Genomic DNA, 23,669 nt, shown 5'->3' with positions numbered 1-23,669 from the left:
CCATGCCATTTTCAATAATGTCCATCAGGTCTCTCAGTCAACACTGGCACGCACTGTATTTCAGAGAGTTTTGCAGATGGATGCTGAGGAAATCCTGCATGAATTCATATATATTGATGAGGCAGGGTTCAACCTCACAAAAGCAAGAAGGAGAGGCAGAAATATCATTGGCCACAGGGCTATAATCAATGTCCCAGGGCAATGTGGGGGTAACATCACCCTTTGCGCTGCCATTTCACAGCATGGGGTTCTCCTCCGTCATGCCAAAATGGGCCCTTACAACACATCTCACATTCTCGCATTTTTGGACCGATTGCACCACATCGTCACAGCAGGTAATGAAATACACCAGATACAATACACTGTCATCTGGGACAATGTGTCATTCCACCGCTCTGCTTTGGTCCAGAACTGGTTTCAACACCATCCACAGTTGACAGTACTATACCTTCCACCATACTCTCCGTTTCTAAACCCTATTGAAGAGTTTTTCTCTGCATGGCGGTGGAAGGTTTACGATCTCCAGCCCCAGGCTCAGGTACCCCTCATTCAGGCCATGGAGGACGCCTGTGACCAAGTCGACGCCGCAGCTGTGCAAGGATGGATTCGACATTCAAGACGGTTCTTCCCGTGTTGTCTTGCTAATGAGGATATTGCTTGTGATGTTGATGAAATTCTCTGGCCAGATCCAGCTAGGCGAAGAGATAATGTATAGTATGTTTACTGTAGTATTTTATGTACAATATTGTCAGTTTTTTCAGATTATTTTTTATGTTTGTTGTTGCTGTTGTTATTTACTGTAATTGTAACCTGTACTGGATACAGTATTTTACGTTTGTCTATTGTTTGCTGAGCTAACAGAGTTATGCACACTACTGTAGTAGCATGACAACTGGGACATGTTTTGTTGTTTTCTCCATGTTGACTGATTTGGGTATATGGAGAGAAATCAATGATATTTTCCTCAATCTGCAGCATTGGTCTTGTGTAGTGTTTGGTGAACTATTGTATAGTTGCACTTTCTCTGTGTACTTCATTTACAGTACTCTAATCACTGAGAATTAGACTTGCTAAAAGTGTTTTAGGTTAGCAACAGCAGTGTGTAACTGGTTCAAAAAGATTAAAGTCATATGAAATGTGTGTGTTTCGTATGGTAACAAAATATTGTTTTTATAAAGTTGTGTATAGTTTTGACAAAAGTGTTCCATTTTGCAAATGATCTGAAGTGTTGTGCTACTTTGGTGTAGGGTTGTGTTAATTGTGTGTAGTGTTTTGACAAACCGGGCCCTGTTTTCAAAATTGTGCTTAAGCAATCGTAAAAAACTGTAAAACTCTTACTGTAAACAGCGCAGAGTAATCACGGCATCTCCATAAGAACTTTGATTGGCCCAAGCAGACTTCTTACATCAGCACGCTCTAACTTCGTATGTGCTCATACTGGTAATCTTCATTCTGCGTTCACACAGAGCACACTACCGGTAATTTACTGGTAATGTTACAACTTCCCTTACTGGTAAATTGCCAGAACCATTTTAAAGGTCCTGTTCACACATTATCTCTTACCGGTAATTTACCAGTAAGTGTATGTGTGAAAGGGGCTAATATTGAATCATTCAAACAGATTTTTTAAAACAATTCATTCAAATCAATTAAACATTTTTAAATAGACTGCAGCAATTAATATATTGTCAGAACCTCTAGTAAATTACATGTTATTTTGTTTAGTTGATGTTCAGAATCGTGTTAAATGAAAAATAAAGATGATTATGGCTGGCTTTTTTGTAAATTCAGTTGTTTCATTTCTATAGGTTTTGTAACATCCTAAAAACTCATTATTCCACAGATACTACAAGCTAGTCAGTGTCTTTTGGATTGAGATCTGGTGACTGTGGAGGCCATTTGAGTATAGTGAACACTCTGGGTGTTTGGGGTCAATGTGACCCCCAATTGAGAATGAATGGGAAAATAACCTATTTATTTTTCACTTGTCAATAAATCCAGCATAAATCTGAAAATGTCCCTACAATAAATTAAGGCCTGGTACTAGAGCACAAATGCAATTTTAAGTTTACAGATATACAATTTTAAAATTAATTTTTTATTCTAAAGTTAATTATTTTTATACATTTGGTTTATTGAAATAAATAATATGTGATTACAATTAAGTCTTGTCTTTTACTGGCAATTCATGTGGATTATTGCATTATTGCAAAAACAAGATGCTTCAAAAGACCTCAAAAACAACAACAACAACAACAACAAATATATATATATATATATATATATATGTATGTATGTATGTATGTATGTATGTATGTGTGTAGGTATATTTTTCAAAATACACATCACAAAAGCTGTTATACGAGCAGTTAGCCACATCCAGAAAACTGAATGAATCTCTATGGGCCTCTGCTAGATGTAGTATATACAGTTTTTTAAAACTGTATTTCCTACAGATTTTTCTCTAACCAGCAGATGGCAGAATTCTGCCCCAACACCTAGATCAATATCCAGAAAGAACTCATATTTAATTTTGATCATCATTAAAGTTTTTTTTCTTCTTCATAAAAATGTAATATTTCATATGCATGCCAATGGTGTGATTGAGGAATTTTGCTGTAAATAGTTAAAAAAAAGTACTTCATATTCCCCAAAACACAGCATAAACTTATAGATGAGAAGAAAAAGGAAAATTATATATCATTTGTATTATTAAAAATGTATATTTTTAATACAATTGCTCTAAATATTTGGGGTCATATGACACTATTATTGCATTTCTCATGTTTGCTTTTCACTGTGTAACAAAAAGTCAAATGACTGATTAGTGGGGAACAGATTCTACTGCATGTTTGCACACACAAAAAGAATAGATTTAAATTAAAAATGATTGCAAAGTAATTATATAGCATGTACATATTCTGAAAAGTTACCACAGTCATACCATCAAAGAGTGTACAAAGTGTAAAGATTGTGGCTCTGTAGCAAAACACCAGCACAACCATCTTGACCAGCACAACAAAGGAACATTGGCTCAACCAATGACATGAGTTTGGGGGTGGGACTATCTGTTTGTGCATCCAATGGAAGATGGGGGGAGTGTTCATGAAATCTGTTTGAAAACTGTCATTATTTTTTCACCATGGAAACAAATGATTGCTGTTTCCTGCATATATAATGATAGGACAAAATAAAACATGATGGATATGGTTAAGTTTTAATACAGCTGTTTTTGTAATTCCAGTAAAGAGTTCAGCATTTCATACATTTCTTAGCAGGTTTATGAAAGAAAGAAAGAAAGAAAGAAAGAAAGAAAGAAAGAAAGAAAAAGTGTCAGGGTTATGTTTATTTATATTTAGTTTCACTGTTTAGGTTTCATTTTCCCTGATCCCGTTTGCTTGTGTTCTCGTTCATTGTTAGTTTCCATGGTTTCAGTAGATTAAGTTTCTCGTCTGTTTTAAGTTTACTGCAGCAGCCACACATTACAGAAAGAAAGATCAGTATCACTAAGACTTCACTCTTCCATCTTGATGTCACTATGACATACAAGAGGAAGCTAGGCAAGCTCTGGGCGGTCATTGCTCTCATATGAGAACATTGAACTTGAGCTGAGACAACTTTATTTACACTCTCTGCTTACATCTCAGTGAGTCTGAATCAGAAAACTAGTCAGTAGTGAACTCTGGTAAGTCAAAACAATATTTGCTCAGTAGGTGGACTTAAATGCTTTATTGAAGTTTTAAGTTAAATGTATTTACTATGTTAAAAAATAGGGCTTGGAAACCTAATACACTCTGTGCTATTCAGTGTGTTGTAGTTGTGCTGTGCGTGCAGTAGTTTTTCTAACATTGTTGTTGTACCAATTTCTACTAAGCAGCAAGAGCACTTATATTTTGAATATTATTGCATATCTGAAAGAAAGTAAACTTGTTAAAACTGGACAATGTGAGGATATCTCAGAATGCGTCAGAATTGGGTAAGACTTTAATACATGTACACGTTCCCTTGCATTATGCATATTGCATTATTGCCATTATGACTTGAGACAGAGAAAGCTTGCTTTGAAGCAACTTCTGAGCAGTTGTTTTCACAATCTCTGCTTACATCTCAGTGAGATAGAATCAGCATACTTGTCAGCTGTCAACTCTGTTAAGTCATGAGAAACTTTTATTACTTAAATTGAAGAGCTCCACTCAAAGTTGGGGTATTTTAATGCCAAACTATAGCTCAAGATAACATGAATTAAAAAGGTAAATTAAAAAATAAATAAATAAATTAGAATATCAACAGCAACAACAACAACAAATAAATTGTAAGATTGTAAGAAACCACATGTTCCTTGATCCAATAACAGAACACCTATTCGCTGAATAAAAATTAAAGTTGGCCTTGTATGTCAATGTTACAGGCAGGGTGACTTTGAGACAGTTATGTTAAACCATAACACCAAAAATCCGACCAAGCAATCAGTTTCCTTCCAGAGTAAAATCTGCTCTGTTATAATGTTGTCTGTAGAAACAACACTCTGTAAAAAAAAAAAAAAAAAAAAAAAAGTCTGTAAAAATAGGGCCCAATGAACTGTTAGAAAATTACAAGTACCTTTTTTTACTGTTGTTTTTTTTTCTGGTTTTTTTTTTTTTTTTTTTTGTTACAGTGAATCATGGCCTTGTTTGCCACCGAAACTGACAAAACATGACTTCACTTTAATTAGTAAGAGCATAATGGAAGGAAAACAATATTTATTCAAAATATATAAATATAATCATTATAGCAAATATTCCAGAGGTACTTGGTGCTTCACCACTTGAGGCAGCCATTTTGAAGTGATGTTATCATAAATAAAAAAACTAAGCACTAAACTGCAAGAATATTTTCTCTGCAAATATTATTGTATATTGTTAAACAATTTAAGAAAGAAAGAAAGATGTATTAGTAAGACATCACACTTCCATCTTGATGTCACTATGACAAACAAGAGGAAGCTTGCTTTAAGGCAAGCTCTGGGCAGTCATTGCCCTCAAATGAGAACACTGAACTTGAGCTGAGACAACTTTATTTATACTCTGAGTCTGAATCTCTGCTTATATCTTAGTGAGACTGAATCAGAAAACTAGTCAGTAATGAATTCTGGTAAGCTCAAAAATCATAGTAGACTCAAAAGTGATTTTTTTTTATTATTTTTTTTTTATGTTAAGTTACATTTATTTACTGTTAAAAAAAATAGGGCTTGGAAACCTGACAGTGCCATAGAATAATATGTAAGAATAAAAGGAAAGCATGCGTGATGGTTTAAACATCTGTTCTTGAATGGATAAATTGTCTTTTATAAATCTGTCAACTTTTGTGGATGCCATGCATCACTTAAAGGGTTAAAATTCACTTTGGTGTAGAATTATTTCAAGTTGCGGGTGCTCATGCAACAGTACTTTTAACTACTGGTTTATGAAACTGTTGTTACTCTAAAACAACTGCGTCAGCATTTTACACTAAGCAGAAAGACACACTTCCTTATATACCACAAACATCCTCCATTGTTGCAACAAGTTTACTTCTACTTCTAGGGGAGAGTGAGGAGTGTTGTAACACAAGTTATTTGTAACACCATCCTTTTATCTAATTAGAAATGTGTTCCTGAGGTGAAAGCAGAATGGTACTTCTGTTGCAGAATTGTGTTGAACTGTGAACTGTATTTACAGAAACTACACAGCAACTCTGACTGTTGAACTACCATGACGTCGAACATCACTGCACATCACTGCGGTACGTCCACTCAGAACCTGGTTGCATCCGTCCTTCCTCCTTTACTCATCATCGAGCTGTTACTTGGTCTACCTGGCAATATCTTGGCACTGTCAGTCTTCAGCAAAAACTTTAAGTCTTGGAGGGCCAACGTCATGTTCCTCTTCAACCTGGTTTTGTCTGACTTTCTTCTTCTGGTGAGCCTACCCTTCCGTATTGACAATTTTATTCGTGGCGAGAAGTGGGTATTTGGAGATGCATGGTGTCGGGTCAACCTATTTATGCTGTCAGTCAATCGTTCGGGTAGCATTGCATTCATGACCGCTGTGGCTATTGACCGCTACTTTAAAGTGGTCCATCCTCATCACAAAATTAATCACATAAGCACAAAACTAGCAGCTGGGGTTGCCTGCCTCATCTGGAGTGTTGTGATATCTCTAAGGATCCCTTTGCTGGCCAACAATCTTCTGAGAGTGGAAAATAATGTTTCTCTTTGTAGGAGCTTCAGTAACTATGAGAAACCACCACTAGGCATCCGCCTGCATTATGCAGTGTTTATTTCAGAGTTCTTTGTGCCTCTAGTACTTCTAGTCTTCTGCTCTGTTCGTATTGCATGTATCCTACGGTCTCGCCAGATGGACAAGGACAAGAGAGGGCAAAGGGCTATTCGAACTGTACTAGTGATCGTTGGGGTTTTTGTTTTCTGTTTCTTCCCTAGCATTGCCACAGGATTGACAACGCTCTATTTTAAAAGTCTTGGAGAGGAGTACTGTAAGGCTTACAGCCTCACCAGTCAGTTGTTCTCTATGTCCATAGCCTTTACCTACCTAAACAGTGCTCTGGACCCGGTCATCTACTGCTTCTCCAGCTCTATCTTCCGCAATTATTTGAAAAGAGCCATAAACCAGACAGGCTTAACGAAGCTACAGATGAGCCGACGGGACAGTATGCCCAGCGGAAGTGATTGAATGGATTGGGGTTTTATAAGCATTGGTGCAGTGTTACTGCTTAGTATACAATGACTTTTTCATTATAGTTTTGTTTGTCTAGTTTTGTTTGTGAAACATATGCAATATTAACATATGACATATGTAATAACATATGTAATATATTTTGGACTTTTTTTGTTATGATGCATATAGTACAGAAATTGTATAAAATACATCATGTCATGATCTGCTTTTAATGTAATTAATAAATAAAACAATAAATAAAATAAAGCCATATAAGAATTATAATAAAAAATTTTATTTATTTATTTATTTATTTATTTATTTATTTTTAGAAATTTGGATAAAGAAATAAATCTGTGGACAGAATACATGGGATTAATTTATTAATTATGTTATAATTATCAATATATATTTCAATATTATCAGTGTAGGTGGATCTGTTTGGACATGATAATCCCAATTTCTCATTACAGCATCTCTGCTGGCATCCATATTATAATAAAATAACTTATTTGGAGCTCTCCCGTGGAACTCCTGTGGATATGTATTAAATATTGGAAAAGCCTAAAAGCCTGGCTTCTTTGAGTACCTTGAGCTTTACCAACTAAATGAACAGTCTTTTGCTCTATTAATTTTCAATTATTATAAATTATCAATATATCAAGTACCATACTAACAAGAATTGACATTTTCTTGTTTTTTATCCATAATTCAGATTCTGTTTTTACAGAAACTGTTTTTACAAATGGTCTCGTAACAGCTTGAGCTAAACACACCACCAAGAAACTGCAACAGCAACTGCAAGCAGTTTTTATTACTTGTATTGCTTCATACACGCAAATTCAGGCACACAAAAATATATACAGGTTGTTAGACATGCAGACACTGATTAAATTTCTTTTTTAGACATTAAGAGCAAGGTCTGAAGTGTTTGTTAATTTTAAAAGTTTTACTGACATTATAACACCTTTTTGAACATATTTTCCAAAACAAGTCCTTACAAATCTCATTACCGCAAAAGTCTGCAAATGTCAATACCATTAGGAAAGCTAATACATTTTCACATTTTTTAAAATTATTAACAGTCATGCACAGTTACATGAAACTCTGAAATAATATATATTTTTAAATTAACATTTTTATTTGATTTTGACTGATTTTCTCATTACTGCAACACCTGCTGCCATTTACAACCAAATATTCTTATTTTATTTTTTTGAAACCTTACATATTTTCAAAATGATGTGGCAAACCTGAAAGAACATAATGTATAAATTCTGCACATGCATTTTAAAGCAAACTACTATTTTTCCATCTATTAAATAAATATTAAAAAAACACTTGTTGCAGTAATGATATAGGTTACAGAAATGAGGTTGCTGATTTCGGTAATGATAATAAGTATACTAAGAATGAGGTATAGTTTAAAAATATAAACTTCAATGTGGAAAATAAATTAGATAATATTGGCACAATCATGGATTTAAGTTCAATCAGTTTGTTTTGCAGTGCTTCAAAAATATAGGCTTACATAGACTAAAAATGTGCATTTAACAATACAACATGCATCACCCATTTACCAGATCAGTTTTAAAAAGTACTCAAAATTTAAGAGAAAGCAACACATATGTCTGTGAATTATTTGAAAAGAGCCATAAACCAGACAGGATTAACAAAGCTACAGATGAGCCGACGGGACAGTATGCCCAGCGGAAGTGATTAAATGGATTGGGGTTTTATGAGCATTGGTGCAGTGTTACTGCTTAATATACAATGACTTTTTCATTATATTTTTGTTTGTCTAGTTTTGTTTGGGAAACATATGCAATATTAACATATGACATATGTAATAACATATGTAATATTATATTTTTGGACTTTTTTTGTTATGATGCATATAGTACAGAAATTGTATAAAATACATCATGTCATGATCTGCTTTTAATGTAATTAATAAATAAAAAAATAAATAAAATAAAGACAAGTGCTATACAAATAAATGTGAATTAAGTTGAAATACACAACGTGAGCACACAGAACTCAACTCTGAACAAAAACTTGCTTTCAAGAGGTGAGTGGATTCTAACTTAAACACCTCTGATTGGCCATTGTGTTCAAGAAAGCAACACATATGTCTGTCATTAGCTACTGAGCTCAATGCTGCAAAACGCATTGTAAATAGAAAACTGAGTGGAAAGCGTGGCCGCGCCGCTTTCTCCTGCTTTCCACAAGTGCTTTTGGTCCAGTGGTGTCTGTCGTTGCTATGCAACCATGAACTGCGCTCTCTATGATGACAAGGAAGCAGGGCCGGCACAAGCTTTTATGGGGCCCTAAGCAGAATTTTATTTGGAGGCCCCTCGGTTAAAATAACTTAAGATAAACAATATCTTCTTATATAAAAATAAATGTAAATGTACAAAATGGACAACATTAAATTCAATATTTAAATAATGACATCAAATTAACAGTTCAGATGGACCTGTAGGAAGATAACAATCATAAATGTATCAACATTAAAGGAATTGTTCACCCAAAAATGAAAATTCTCTCATCATTTACTCGCTCTCAAGTTGTTTTGAACCTGAATTAAATTCTTTCTTCTGCTGAACACAAAATAAGATATTTTGAAGAATGTGGGTTGCTGCACCAACTCTTTGGTTACCCACATTCCCATAGCTATTGTTCAGCAGAAGAAAGAAATTAATACAGGTTTGGAACAATATGAGAGTGGGTATATAATTGTCACGGAGTCACAGCCAACGCCCACCAACATCCACGCATCGTCACCGGATCTCCACGCTCCACCCACTCGTTCACAATCTCCTGAATACTAATCATCTGCACCTGCACCTCATTCCCCATGGACTATATAAAGACATTCACTTCCCTCACTCCTTTGTCTGGTCTCGTCTATGTACCTGGACTCCTTACCCGCTACTCACCTGAGTCTTCAGTGTTCCTATACTGTCGTCTTCCGTCTTCAGTTCTCCGATCCCTGTGTTCTCCAGCATCTGCAAAGACTCTATTACTCAGTCAGCTAAGTCTCCATTCTAAGTGCTTCTTCATTTACTCACCTGCATCCATCGTCTGCCTGTGTTCGTTCTTCTGTTAAATAAACTTGTGTGTTTCACTTACCTCTCTGCCTCCGTCTGTGTCCTGACAGAAGACCAGACCTCATGCAAAGCACCTCGGACACAGGTGGGGGTCGCACCCCAGACCCGTTTGCCACCTTGGTCGACGCGGTGCGGTCCTCACTACAACAACCATCCACAAGCACTTCACCCACAGTCCCGAATCTCGTGCACGCCGTCCGCCAAACACTCCTTCAACCAGCACCCACAGCTACCTCTGTTCTCACATTCTCACATCTGTGTTTCAGCGCAAGCCCTCATTGACTCTGGCTCTGCTGGGAACTTCATCAGCAACCAGATTCTCCAGAAACTAAATGTATGTTGTAAACGCTGCCAACAGGATCTCCGTATAGAAACCATCCAAAGAAAGCCGCTGGGCCATGGTCACATCTGGCACTTCTCCCCCACACTGACGCTCCGCATTGGCTGTCTGCACACGGAGAAGATCACATTCATGGTGCTGGAAGGATCCACCGCGGACATCATCCTGGGACGCCCCTGGCTCACACAACACCAACCAGACATCCAGTGGAATACGGGTGAGATCCTCAAATGGAGCGACGAGTGCTTTAAAGACTGTTTATCTCCTGTCAGAAAGTCTTCTTCGAATTCCTGATCTTCCTCTCCTGACTCCAAAGTTCTTCTCAACGTCTACTGAAAGCCCAGAAACAGACCTCAAAGTGTAAATTCCTCCTGAATACCGGGCGTTCCAGGATGTGTTCAGCAAGCGGTTGGCAACGCAACTTCCACCTCATCGGCCATGAGACTGCACGATTGACCTGCTGCCTGGGGCTACTCTACCTAAGGGTAGGGTTTACCCATTGTCCATCCCGGAACAGAAGGCCATGGAGGAGTACATTTAGGAGGCTCTAAAACAGCGTTTCATTCAACCATCAACATCGTCTGCCGCTTCAAGCTTCTTCGTGTCCAAGAAGGACGGAGGCTTGAAGCCGTGCATTGACTACCGTCACCTGAACTCCCAGACAGTAAAGTTCACTTATCCCCTTCCTCTGGTCCCGTTGGCTCTGGAACAGCTACGGGGAGCTCGCATCTTCTCCAAGCTGGACCTGCGGAGTGCGTACAATCTCATTCGTATACGCCGGGCGGATGAGTGGAAAACAGCCTTCATTACACCGTCTGGGCACTATGAGTACAGGGTTATGCCGTATGGCCTGTCCAACTCTCCCCCTGTCTTCCAGAACTACATGAATGAGGTGTTCCGGGAGTTCCTCCACCGGTTTGTTGTAGTCTACATAGACAACACCCTCATCTTCTCCCGGAACCTCACCGAACATTGCCAACACGTCTCCCAGGTCCTCGAGAAACTCCGCAAACAGCATCTCAAGCTGGAGAAGTGCGAGTTCCACACACTTCCGTGCATTTCCTGGGCTATGTCATCGACCAGCACGGCATCCAGATGGACCAGAGGAAGGTGGAAACCATCCACAACTGGCCATAACCCACAACCGTGAAGGAGTTACAATTCCTTGGGGTTGCCAACACCAAATTGATAACTTCATTCCATGTCTCACTGTTGAAACCCCACACTGATCCTATGCCCTCTCCTTAGACAGATTCCAGTGGCGATACAGTACCTCCTCCTCCCGAGCTCACTGAAGAGAAACACTGCCTGTGTTCGTGCCTCTGTTAAATAAACTTGTGTGTTTCACTTACCTCTCTGCCTCCTTCTGTGTCCTGACAATAATGACAGAATTTTAATTTTTGGGTGAACTGTCCCTTTAAGTACGGTGGCCGAGAGAGCTCAACGCATTGCAAATGAAGAAAACACATGCAAATAGAAAAAAACACCAGCAAATAAAGAAAACATCTTCATCAGTTTGACAACACATGCGCTGCAAAAGTTCACAACACGTGCAACTAGAGAAAAGCGCTGCAAAAGTTCACAACACGTGCAACTAGAGAAACACGCTGCAAAGGTCCACAACACATGCAACTAGAGAAAAGCATTAAACTAGAGGCATTAACTCCCTCGGGTTGGCGGTCACGCCGGCGATACCACCTCGTTTTTTTTTCTTACCAGTGTGAAAGAGACTCAAAATACTCCGTCAATGTTGCACATACAATTAAGAGTTATACACCATTTTAATCTGTGGAATATCTTCTTTTATTTGTGTACACTCAGAGTAAAAACAAAATGTTGTGCTTTTTGCAAAATAAAGAAAACTAACATGATACGTGATCTGTCGTCTCCCTCTGAATGAAGTCCAATCTGATAGTTCTCAGAAAATGAACTGTAACTTAGTGAATACTAATCACAAAAAAATTAGACTTATGTCTAAAGAAACGTTGAAATGTCAGGTTTTAAATCGTGTAAGTCAAATCAAAAACAAAAATTCTGTGTTTATGTAGTCTGTATGAAAAGAGACACGTCAGAAGTCCGTGATTCAGCTCATTATCCACTAATGCGGCCACGCCCACGGAGCGAGCGCTATTCAGACGCAAATTCTGGGGCAATACATGTATACATCGTCTCAATCGTGTATTTATTGTCTTGAAAAGTGTTTATCTGTATGTTAAAGCCATGGTTAGAGACCTCTGGAAGACATGCCGTTAGTTCCTGAATGGCCTGTTCTTCTTTAGATTAATTTGTGGACTAAATGTGCACAGAGCGCCCTCCGGCTGCAAGTATGAATTGAAAACACAGTATCCAGCGTTCATAGTGATGACAATAAATATTGAATAAATATTACTCCTCTGTATAGAAAATTGACATAAACATATGAGAAACATATCAATATTTCTCCAAATGTGCATGCTTTTAAGCTAAAAGGCTATATGAAATGCCATAGAGGTAACATGAATGTTCAGACGCTTTGCATCACAGAAATACATTATATTTTAAAGTATATTGGCTTTATTTCAGTGACTTAAGTTTTTTGTTTTTTCAATAACCACGCATAAACGTTATTCCTTCAAAAACACAAACATGTACATACATGTTCCTCACATATTATTGTAGCCTAGTTTGTGCTGAATACAGTGTAATGACACTTTTTCCATTAATATGTTTATGAACAACTAAAAAAAGCACAAATGTCAGGGCATGTCAAAACTTCTCCAGGGCCCCGAAAATCCTCAGAACCCAGAGGGTTAAAACTTAAACTGCTAAATTAAAATTTTTAAAATTGCCTACAAAATCGATCTGGACAGGAGACAGGACATTAGAGCTATATATAAGCAGATTATTGTAATTCAAGTTCACTTTGATTTAGTGAAGTTATGAAGCAGTTCCTGTTCTGTCCCTGCTGTGTTAGATCGAGGGGCTGCTGATCTTAAAAGCAGTTGTATATGAAATTCATGGTGAATTAGGAGTCAAATATCAAAATTCTGTTTATTATATGTATGACAATGGGGGGTAGCGCAGATATGTGCAACTGTATTTAGATAATTTGGCTGAATAGTCTTATGAAATTTTGATTTATGAGTCTCGGCTTAGATATAAGTTAAAGACCATACTTTAAATGAAATAACCCCATAAGTTAAATAGAGAAACAAAGAAATAGGACAATATTAAATGAATATCAAAGATATAGTATAATCCTGTTATTTAAAGGCATCTGTAATTTGTACTTGGAGACAGTATGAAATTTGATCTATGGCAGAGATTTTAAGATTTTGTTATGTGAAGAATAACTTCTGCATTATGCTGATGCATTTGTTAGGATTATTTAATTGTAGTGACCTCAGATATAATTCAGTGTAGTTTACTGCTCTTTTCTGCATTCTGCAAAGAAGAAATTGCTTGCTTTTTTCTGCAAAGAAGAACTTGCTTTATTAAAATAAAAACGAGGAACTGCTATTGTCAACCAGATGATAAAATTAAGAGACATTTGAAAGAGGTGATTGAAAAGCAAATCAGATTGCTCATATACAATTGTATTCAGAATTTACATGCGGCTCTCTCTTGACTGTTCATTTTTTAAAAAGCAGACCATGGCTTCTGGGATGTTGCCAAAATAAAGAACAACTATGCTGTGCACTTAACGAGGGAGAGAGAAGGCACATGGCTGCAGAAAGAAGAAGAGGATGGACCTGCCGCCCCACCCCTGAAAGAGAAAACTGATACTGTATCTCAGAGGGGCTGGACTTGGAGAAACAACAATGCAACAAGCTGCCCTGAGAAGAGAGACAGAGACACAACTGCATCCTCCAGACCTCCAGTGCTCTCAACAGATCCTCATCAGAGACTGACACAATTCACTGGATGAAGAGAAAGACATGTGAAACTGAAAGACTCTTTCAGAAGTTCCAGTGCTGCAGAGAAGCAAGTCCTACAGTAATCTCAGAACTGCCAGATGAATCTGAGAAAAGTAACACATTCAACTGACTGATGATCAAGCAAGACGTTCTATCTCTTCCCTCGTGTGCAGGCACTGCATATTCAATGAGCACTACAGAGACCGCCTCAAATTTTGATTTGTCACATTAATTTGTAACTTGGTTATTTACTGGTCTCATAGCGGTTCTTTATGTTTTGATAAACTAACAACACTCTGCTTTCTTTTGATAGACACCAGTCCAATGTTATTAAATGAAGCTAAGTGTTTGATCTGATTCATAAATCAGCTAAAATTTGGACTGGACTTAGTATAGTGAGGAGACATTCCATAAAATCCAGGGGTAAAATGTTAAATTAGATCATTGGTGATCCTGTGAAGTGTAAAGAGAGAGAGTGTAGAATTCTGCTCACAAAACAGTGTTTCCTAGAAAGATGATAAGCACGTTACAGAGTTCTCTTTAAAAAAACAAAAAAGGGAGACAAAGTATCCAAGAACAAAATGTGAATGTAAAGCCATGATATCGGTCACCCCATCTTGGTTTATTTATATTTTTAGGGATAAATTGAACTAATAGCCTAATTCTTAACTCATGAAATTACAAATGCTGTCATTAACAGGGATTACGATTACATGATGTTAGTGGCTTGGCCATGGATCCAAGAATATGTGGAGATCTCCAAACTTTTATCAGAGCAGCTCATGAGCAACACCAAATTGATAATGAAGATGAAATTCTATTAGACAAATGAATGAAAAAATTGCGTTCAAGAAATTAGAATTGGTTCTTCTAACTGTGGCATGCCTAGGTCTAAAAGATTATTTGATCAATTAGATATTAAGAAATCTCAAACCCATTGCGGCTGACATAGTCTGACTGTATGAGTCCAACTGCTTAGACACTGTCGCACAGGGAATGTCACAGTGCCTACGTTCACTACGTTCAGTAGTTCAGTTTCCGTCGAAATCGAAGTGGCGTTATTCGATTGGAGTTGGTGATATTTCACCTGTAACCATATACATTCCCTATTCAGTTCACTGTCTGCGGAGAAAGTGACAAAAAGAGATGATTCTCTGGCCAGGAAATGGGGGTGTGAAAATGTGTGAAAGTGTGTGTGAGTGATGGTGCACCAAGGCAAACAAAATGCCATTAACAGTTGTATCCAAATTTTCGAAGTGGGCACACAAATTGGATTATGCCCAATAAAATAATGGCCATGGATGAATTTGGGTTAACAATCCTGACCTGGGTTGTTGTTGTGGCAGTACCACACCTGCGCAGCGCACACCTAACTCTTCCTTTTCAGAATATCATGATGAATTCCATCTGCAGAATTCCCTCAAGCTAATTCTTTGACAGGTGTATGAAATACATTATGATTGTTAACATTTTAAAAGTGGTCTGAGTGTTGTCCATGTAGAAAAGCATTGGTTAATCATTTTGAAATGCACTGTATATCGCACATAATGAAAAGGAAATCAGATAGCAAAAACCAATATATGGTATTGACAGAAATTGGAATGACATGTTTTCAAGCCCTGCTCAATGTATTGGTGGTAACGAAAGAATGGACAGCCCTCACCCCACATTAATTTTTTCATAGGTTACTACTGTGTCACTATTTTGTAATCCTCAACAGCATGTTTATTGCTTGGTAGCTCGATCTGGTTTAAGACCACTTAGGCCTATGTTACTTAGGCTACCTATTCTATTGCATGTCATGCGCGAATCGGTGGGCGGGTCTAAACAGGCAGTGATGAAATAGGCATTGATCTTCTTCTGCAGAGGCGGTGCTTGCTGCCCTTTGACATCATAGATCCCTACTTTGAAAATCCTGTTGTTTGCTTTTGACCACTAGAAAAGACTATCTGAGTTGCGGAGCGAGATCCATGAGCACACTATGCACAGCGCTGAAAAGCAGAACACCCTGAGTTCACACCAGGCGTGCCTCTAACCCTGGCAGAGGCAGAAGAGTTCCTTAGGGGGACCAACGAGGAGATTGAGCAGACTCAACTGATGAAAGATGCAACAGAAACTGATTAAATCACCCTGATGCTGAAGCATAGAATGAAGAGATTGAGATGTGGAAGATGACAAAATAGTTGTCTACAGTGACTTTTTACCCACTGTTTTAGAATATAGGGAAATGTTAATTAAGTGTTGTGAGAAAAAGTCACGCTATGATTAAGTGATCATTTTATGATCAAATGGGGGATTGTAAGATAATCTTATCAGCCTGACTTTTCTTTCCCCGTTTCTCCCTCCTGGTTTTTAAGGATGCAAGGGTAAGATTGGAGAATAGTTGTTATTGTTTCATCACACATCTGGTTTTAATGTATGCAATGTATATGTGTGTGTGTTTCTTGGAAAGCAGCCAAGAAATGGTCCCTGTCTATTGTATTGCAAGTATGGAAGGGTCTTCTTGGATCCCCAGTTAGGCAGGGGTACTTGACCAGAAGTTGACCATATTTAGACTAGTTCCCTTTTAGTCGGTCACGTTCAACATACATCAGTAGTGACCGACGAATTGGGATATCGCTAGAGAGCCTTATCAGGTTCGAGTGAACTAAAATGGGCCAATGGAGTTGGCGTGTGATATTTGCATAATGCGCACCGCCCCCGCCAGGTGGTATAAATAGGGGAGCAGATGCCATCGTCTTTCGCTTCGGAGCCAACCACTTGTGTTCCAGCTTTCAGACTGAGAGTGAATTCTACAAGCCTGTGTGTGAAGTACAGCGTCTTGTGTTGGTGTAAAGGCACTTCAGCGAGGTCGCGAGCTTCCCGAGGAGCCTGAGCTTAAGCTCTCAACTGCTGTTGTTACAGCAAAAAATTTCCCAAACAAACCCAGCTGTGTCTGTTGTGATTTGGGCCGGTTCCTCCATTGTGTTCGGGGAGTGGTGTACCCAAACACATCGTGACACTCCCTGTGTGCTTCAGCACAAGTGAGCTGAATCTTCCCCTTCTAAAAGAGCTTCACAGACGAACCCTGCGTCTTTTTCAAGATGTCATTTCGTATGTGCGTTACTGGATACGGTCGTTCATTGGTCCCCGCTGACGGCCACAATCGCTGCATCGCGTGCCTGGGCGTTCAGCATGCTTTTGTGGATAGTTCATGTTCTCACTGTGAGAACATGACTATTGCAGTGTTGACATCGAGACTCTCGTTCCTTGGTTCTCAGGGAGCGGGGGTCCCCTCCCCTGTGCCCCGTTCCGCCGTTTTCTCTGGCTTTGGCTGGGGTGACGGTGTGTCGGCGTGTAGGCAGGGTGATCTGAGGATCACGGTCAGGGCTTTCGCTGCCGAGCGCCGCTCCGCGGGCCCCTGCCCCCTCTACTTCACTGCAACCGGTGGTGCTGCCGATCGAGCGTGCTGGTCCCTCTACCCCGGCTGTCCCCTGCTGCCTTCACCCCGCCGCCGGCCGCATGGCCTCAGCCCGCTCGTCGCCGAGGGCGCCCGCCTGCGTCGTCCTCCGCCTCTGCTAAGTCGGCGAAGCAGCAGCCTACACCCGCCAAACAGCAGGGAGCCGGTCGCAGACGCAGCGCCCAGCCCGCTCAGGCCAAGCCAGGTGGCAAGAGATCGAGAAACACGCGATCCTGAGACGGGCGACCTGGAGGGGAAGGTTTCTGCTCTTCGGGAGAGTACTCCATCGTCTCTCCCACCCTCGGAGGAGGGCCGGGGGGAATTTGCGTACCTGTCTGTCCCGCCGCTGACTCTCCGGAGTCCAGCGGTACCCACTTCCTCACAAAAAGAGCAGTTTCCCAATCCTCAAGGTCACAAGAGGGTCAGTGTGCGAGGCCCCGCCTTGCCACTCACAGCCCCCTCTCACTTCGGCAGCAGGTCCCAGTGTGTTGGTCGAGGCCGCCCCCAGCTGTCTCCCATTCGCACTGTCACCTCGCAGAGTCTGACCCCACTTCGGGCTGCTATGCCGTCCGAGTCGGGTCCCAGCACTCTGCTTTGCTGCCCCACCCCCGGTGCGTCTGTGGTGCCTTTGGTCCCGCTGGCTCGGTGTCTGAAAGCCTGGATAGCGCTCCCCAGCCCGTCCCGCTGGCTCATTCGCACATCAGACTCGGCCATGCGATTCAGTTCGCCCAGCATCCCCCGGTCTTCAGGGGTGTCCACTACACTCAGGTGTCACTGGACAATGCACCTGTTCTCCGGGCGGAGATTGCTGTCCTCCTGGCGAAGGATGCAATCGAGCCGGTCCCTCCAGCCGATATGAAGTCAGGGTTCTACAGCCCCTACTTCATTGTACCCAAGAAGGGCGGTGGGCTACGGCCAAACCTGGATCTGCGTGTCCTGAACCGGTCCCTTCACAGGCTGCCGTTCAAGATGCTTACGCAGAAACGCATTTTCGAATGCATCCGTCCCTAGGATTGGTTTGCAGTGATCGACCTGAAGGATGCGTACTTTCATGTCTCGATTCTGCCTCGTCACAGACCCTTTCTACGGTTTGCGTTCGAGGGTCGGGCATATCAGTACAAAGTCCTACCCTTTGGGCTGGCCCTGTCGCCCCGCGTCTTTACAAAGGTTGCGGAGGCGACCATTGTTCCGCTCAAGGAACAGGGCGTTCCCATTCTCAACTACCTCGATGACTGGCTCATCCTGGCCAGCTCGCGGGAGCAGTTGTGCGAACACAGGGACATGGTGTTAGCTCACCTCAGCCGGTTGGGTCTTCAGGTCAACTGGGACAAGAGCAAACTCTCCGTTGCGTACATCAACCATCAGGGTGATCTACGCTCCCGCCGTATGTCGCAACTCGCCCGCCATCTCTTGTTATGGAGTCAGAAGCATCTGAGGTCGCTTCGTGCCATTCATGTCCCAGGCGTGCTCAACCGTGCAGCCGACGAGCTCTCACGGCAGCCTCCGCTTCCGGGCGAATGGAGACTCCATCCCCAGGTGGTCCAGCTGATCTGGCAGCGCTTCGGCGAGGCACAGATAGATCTGTTCGCCTCCCCGGAGACTGCCCACTGCCAGTGGTTCTATGCCCTGGCACTCAGCTGGCCCCGGGGCCTACGCAAGTATGTGTTTCCCCCAGTGAGCCTTCTCGCACAGCTCCTGTGCAAAGTCAGGGAGGACGAGGAGCAAGTCTTGTTAGTGGCTCCATACTGGCCCACTTGGACCTGGTTCTCTGACCTCACGCTCCTTGCAACAGCACCTCCCTGGCCCATTCCTCTAAGGAAGGACCTCCTGACTCAGAGACAGGGCACCCTCTGGCACCCACGTCCTGACCTGTGGAAACTCCATGTGTGGTCCCTGGACGGGACGCGGAGGTTCTGAGTGATCTCCTGCAAGCGGTCGCAGACACTATCACTTCCGCTAGAGCTCCTTCTACGAGGAACCTCTATACGTTGAAGTGGAACCTGTTCGTCGAATGGTGCTCCTCTCACCGAGAGGACCCCCGATTATGTTCCGTGTCGCCGCACATCACTATGCAGGTAAATCGCTAGGGAAGCACGATCTGATCGTCAGGTTCCTGAGGGAGGCGAGGAGACTGAATCCTCCCTGGCCTCCCTCTGTACCCTCTTGGGATCTCACCCTGGTTCTTACATCTCTCTGGGGTCATCCCTTCGAGCCTTTGCAATCCTGGTTGCACTGGCCTCGCTCAAGAGGGTAGGGGACCTGCACGCATTTTCGGTTGACGAATCGTGCCTGGAATTCAGGCCCGGTGACTCTCACGTTATCCTGAGACCCCGGCCTGGATATGTGCCCAAGGTTCCTACCACTCCTTTTTGAGATCAGGTAGTGAACCTGCAAGCGCTGCCTTCGGAGGAGGCAGACTCAGCCCTAGCTTTGCTCTGTCCCGTCCGCACTCTGCGCCTGTACGTGGACAGAACGCAAAGCTTCAGGACCTCAGATCAGCTCTTTTTCTGTTACGGAGGCCAGCAGAAGGGAAAGGCTGTCTCCAAGCAGAAGATGGCCCACTGGATAGTGGATGCCATCGCCCTGGCGTATGAATCCCAGGGCGTGGCTTGCCCGCTCGGGTTGAGAGCCCACTCCACCAGAGAAGTGGCCTCTTCCTGGGCGCTGGCGCAAGGCGACTCGCTGACAGATATCTGTGGAGCTGCGGGCTGGGCGACACCTAACACGTTCGCTAGATTCTATAGCCTTCGTGTAGAACCAGTGTAGTCTAGTTTACTTAGTGTGTATTTCGGAACAGCAGTAGACTCTCTCGGCGTAAGCTTCCCTGTCCCATTGGTGCGCCAGGTGGCTAGAGCTTGTGCTGGGCACTGGAAGGGGTTCATAACTGTGGCGCTTTATTTGGGATCCCAATTCGTCGGTCACTACTGATGTACGTCAAACGTGACCGACTGAAAGGGAACGTCTCGGTTACGTATGTAACCCTCATTCCCTGAAGGTGGGAATGGAGACGTACGTCCCGTCGCCACAGTTTCTGTACCCTCGCTGTAGTGTGGACTAGGTTGTCTCCTCAGCGAAAAACAGAGTGCGATGGCATCTGCTCCCCTATTTATACCACCTGGCGGGGGTGGTGCACATTATGCAAATATCGCACGTCAACTCCATTTTAGTTCACTCGAAGCTGATAGGGCTCTCTAGCGATATCCCAATTCGTCGGTCACTACTGGTGTACGTCTCCATTCCCTCCTTCAGGGAACGAGGGTTACATACGTAACCGAGACGTTTTTCTATATGTACCACGTTCCTATATCATGAAAGTATATTCTCATTGGACAGTTGCTACACCATCCCTTGAACATGTATAAAAGCCATGTACAGAAGTATGATTGGGAGGAGGTTTTTTGAACGGATTGGCTTCATGTTCATGACTCTTTTCCCATAGGCCTATGCATTCAATGAGTGAAAAAGACAAACTGAGAATGAGGCATGACTAGGGACAATAAACGGAGATTAAAATAATCTTACACTCTCATTGAGGCTTAAAAAATGACTTGCAAGTCATTTAAAACCAGATTGAAATTTTTCAGAGATTGAATTAATAGTTAAGTAAGATTGAAGGTGATTTAGAACCACTTTCTCTAAAATTTTAGAAAAAAAAAAAGACAAGTTTGAAATAGGACGAAAGTTAGCTGGTAATGCGGGATTCAAACTAGGTGCTTTAAGATAAGGCCGCACCGTGGCAAGTTTAAAGTCACCAGGTACAGTGCCAGTATAGATACATTTGTTAATAATAGACAATAAGTCAGGGCCAACAGTCTCAATAATTTGTACAAGGAAATGTACAGGAATTACATCCTGGGGGCACGTAGTAGGTTTCAGAGTAGACATAATCTCAATCAGAGTATTTAAATTTACAGGCTCAAAGACAGACCAAGTGGAAGGGGAGATAGGATTATCAGACAATTTGTATGATGACAGAGGCAATAAAGATGTAATTTGGGAAATCTTATCATTAAAATGTCTTGCAAAATCCTCACAAAGAGAGACAGATGTCTCAGGAAACAGCTTAACATTTGGGTGAAGAACAGATTCAATAGTGGAAAAAAGGATATTAGGCTTATGGCTATTTTTTTAAATTAATTCAGAGAGATGCAGCCTTAGCAGCTCGCTGATAGGCAGAAAGAGAGTCACTTAAAATTTCATATGACACTTGTAGTTTGTCTTTTTTCCATTTACTTTCAGCCCTTTGACAGGTCTGTCTGAGAGAACGAGTAAAGTCATTTTGCCAAGGGATTGAATTGTGCTTATGTTTTTTCACCTTTAGTGGTGCAATATAATTTAAAATGTTAGAACAAGTAGCATTGAACAGACTTAGATGTTCATCAGCATCCAAGTGACACGTAGAGGAATTCATATACTGATTAACACTTGATGTACATACATGGAGGAAAATTCGTCACTTGAACAGTCAGTGATGATACGAGTCCAGCGTGGAAGTGGAGAATGTGTTTGAGTATTCCCATCCAATGGCATAGAAAACAATATAGGCATATGATCAGACAAGCCTGCTGTAACGATATTTATTAGCTCAAAAGGGGAAATATTAATAATTAGTCACAACTTGTTATGATTAGTTATAAATATTTGAATCAGTTAATCAAATTAACTTAATGTAGCTGAATTAATATTACAATCAATTAATTTGTTCGGCCAGCAAACACTCAGTATTAATTGTCTATCAACTCTTATAGAAAGGATATTTTCCGTGGCCACAGAATATCGCTTTCTTAGCACGTAGCTGTGATCGAATCGTTATCAGGGACATTGGTTTTATGAGCAGATCAGAATCAACTTGCAAGAGTGTGCACACAAGTTCCCTTTCGATACTTCACTCGTACTGTGTATGGGGAAAGGTCTCCTTTTTCCCCGCTGCTGAAGCCTTTTTCAATAGCGCAGTGTAACTGCACGGCCATTGGTTCAAACTTGAGAACTTTTTGAACCAATGACGGCGCGGTGGAGCTGCGCGAGCCTATGGCGATGCAGCGCGCCAAAGCCCGCCAGAATGGGCGGGGCGTAAGGCTATATAAGCGGGCATTTCGCCATAGGATTTCAGATCTCTCTCCTTCAGCGACGACATAATATCTCTTCGCTGATCTCCGAAGCTGAAAGCCTTCGCCGCCTGGAACGAGCTCTCCTGCCGTAGAAGAGGCACCGCAGCGGACCAGCTGAGATCGCCGAACGCCTGCAGCGCCGGCGCCCTCGCAGACTGCCGCCTCGAGAGCCACTCTCAAGCCGCCCGCTTCCCGCTTCCGGCCGCCTTCTCAGCGAGTCTCCTGCCGCCATCCGGCGAACAATTTAAAGAGCTATTTCCAGCGGGCTTAAAAGAGCAATTTCTCTGCCGTTTTCACGGCGTTCTCTCGCTCTGCGGATCTTCGCTCTCTAGCAGCTGTTTCCCGCGCCGCCCTCGTGCCGCCCTCAGCATCTGAGAGCATTCAGCTCATCCCCTGCCGTCTTCCGTCAGGTGAGTACAGAGCTTATTTTTCTACTTTCTCGCTGGCGTTTGCTTCAAATGCCGTTCCTCCGAACGCGTCATTTGCCGAGTCCGCCCCCGCAAACCGCGTTCGCCGAGGATGCGTGCTCTCATTCGGGAGCACGAGAGCGAGCTCTCACTCTCAGCTGAATTTGACATGATGCTCTCCCCTGAGGCGAGACTCATGATACATCTGATTGAGTGTATTTCTCCATATTTCTATGCGCATCGCTTGCCGGTCCCGCCCCCGCATGCCGCGTCAGTTGAGAAATATGACATGTCTTTCTTCCCCGACTCTGGTGAGAAACATGTTATATTCTCAAGTTAATGGAGCATATTTCTGCTGTTTGCACTGAGCTTCTCTAGGTGTTGCTTGCCGGTTCTGCCCCACAAGCCGCGTTCATTGAGAAATAAATCATGTCGCTCTCCCCCCTCTTGGGTGAGACCTATGTTCTATATATTCAGTTGATATAGCAGATTTTTTGCCGAGTTTTCTGTATCTCTCAGCGCGTTGCTTGCCGGTTCCGCCCCACAAGCCACGTCGATTGAGAAATATGACATGACGTTCTCCCCCGACTCGGGCGAGAAACATGTTACATATTCAATTTAATGGAGCATATTTCTGCTGTTTGTGCTGAGTTTCTCCACGCGTTGCTTGCCGG

The 23,669-nt window shown here is 41.9% G+C and overlaps 2 protein-coding genes and 1 long non-coding RNA gene across 3 annotated transcripts in view; all 3 read left to right on the top strand.

Annotated features, from left to right (window-relative positions):
* LOC127524958 (uncharacterized) overlaps positions 1–23,669 on the top strand; it is a 302,506-nt gene that overhangs the window by 17,643 nt on the left and 261,194 nt on the right. The gene's annotated exons all lie outside the window — the stretch shown is intronic.
* LOC127524952 (proline-rich protein 36-like) lies at positions 5,722–21,770 on the top strand. Its single transcript, XM_051917042.1, has 2 exons — positions 5,722–5,936; positions 15,981–21,770. Exon 2 carries the CDS (start codon positions 17,125–17,127, stop codon positions 18,337–18,339), a length of 1,215 nt encoding a protein of 404 aa, XP_051773002.1. The 5' UTR covers positions 5,722–5,936; positions 15,981–17,124; the 3' UTR covers positions 18,340–21,770.
* On the top strand, positions 5,730–6,997 carry LOC127524953 (hydroxycarboxylic acid receptor 2-like). The gene has a single exon (XM_051917043.1). The coding sequence runs from the start codon at positions 5,730–5,732 to the stop codon at positions 6,705–6,707; it is 978 nt and encodes a 325-aa protein (XP_051773003.1). The 3' UTR covers positions 6,708–6,997.

Source organism: Ctenopharyngodon idella, chromosome 13, assembly GCF_019924925.1.
Source record: "Ctenopharyngodon idella isolate HZGC_01 chromosome 13, HZGC01, whole genome shotgun sequence".
Taxonomy (NCBI): Eukaryota; Metazoa; Chordata; class Actinopteri; order Cypriniformes; family Xenocyprididae; genus Ctenopharyngodon; species Ctenopharyngodon idella.
The sequence above is the reverse complement of the archived record's forward strand: the minus strand, read 5'-3'. Positions and strand labels throughout refer to the sequence as shown.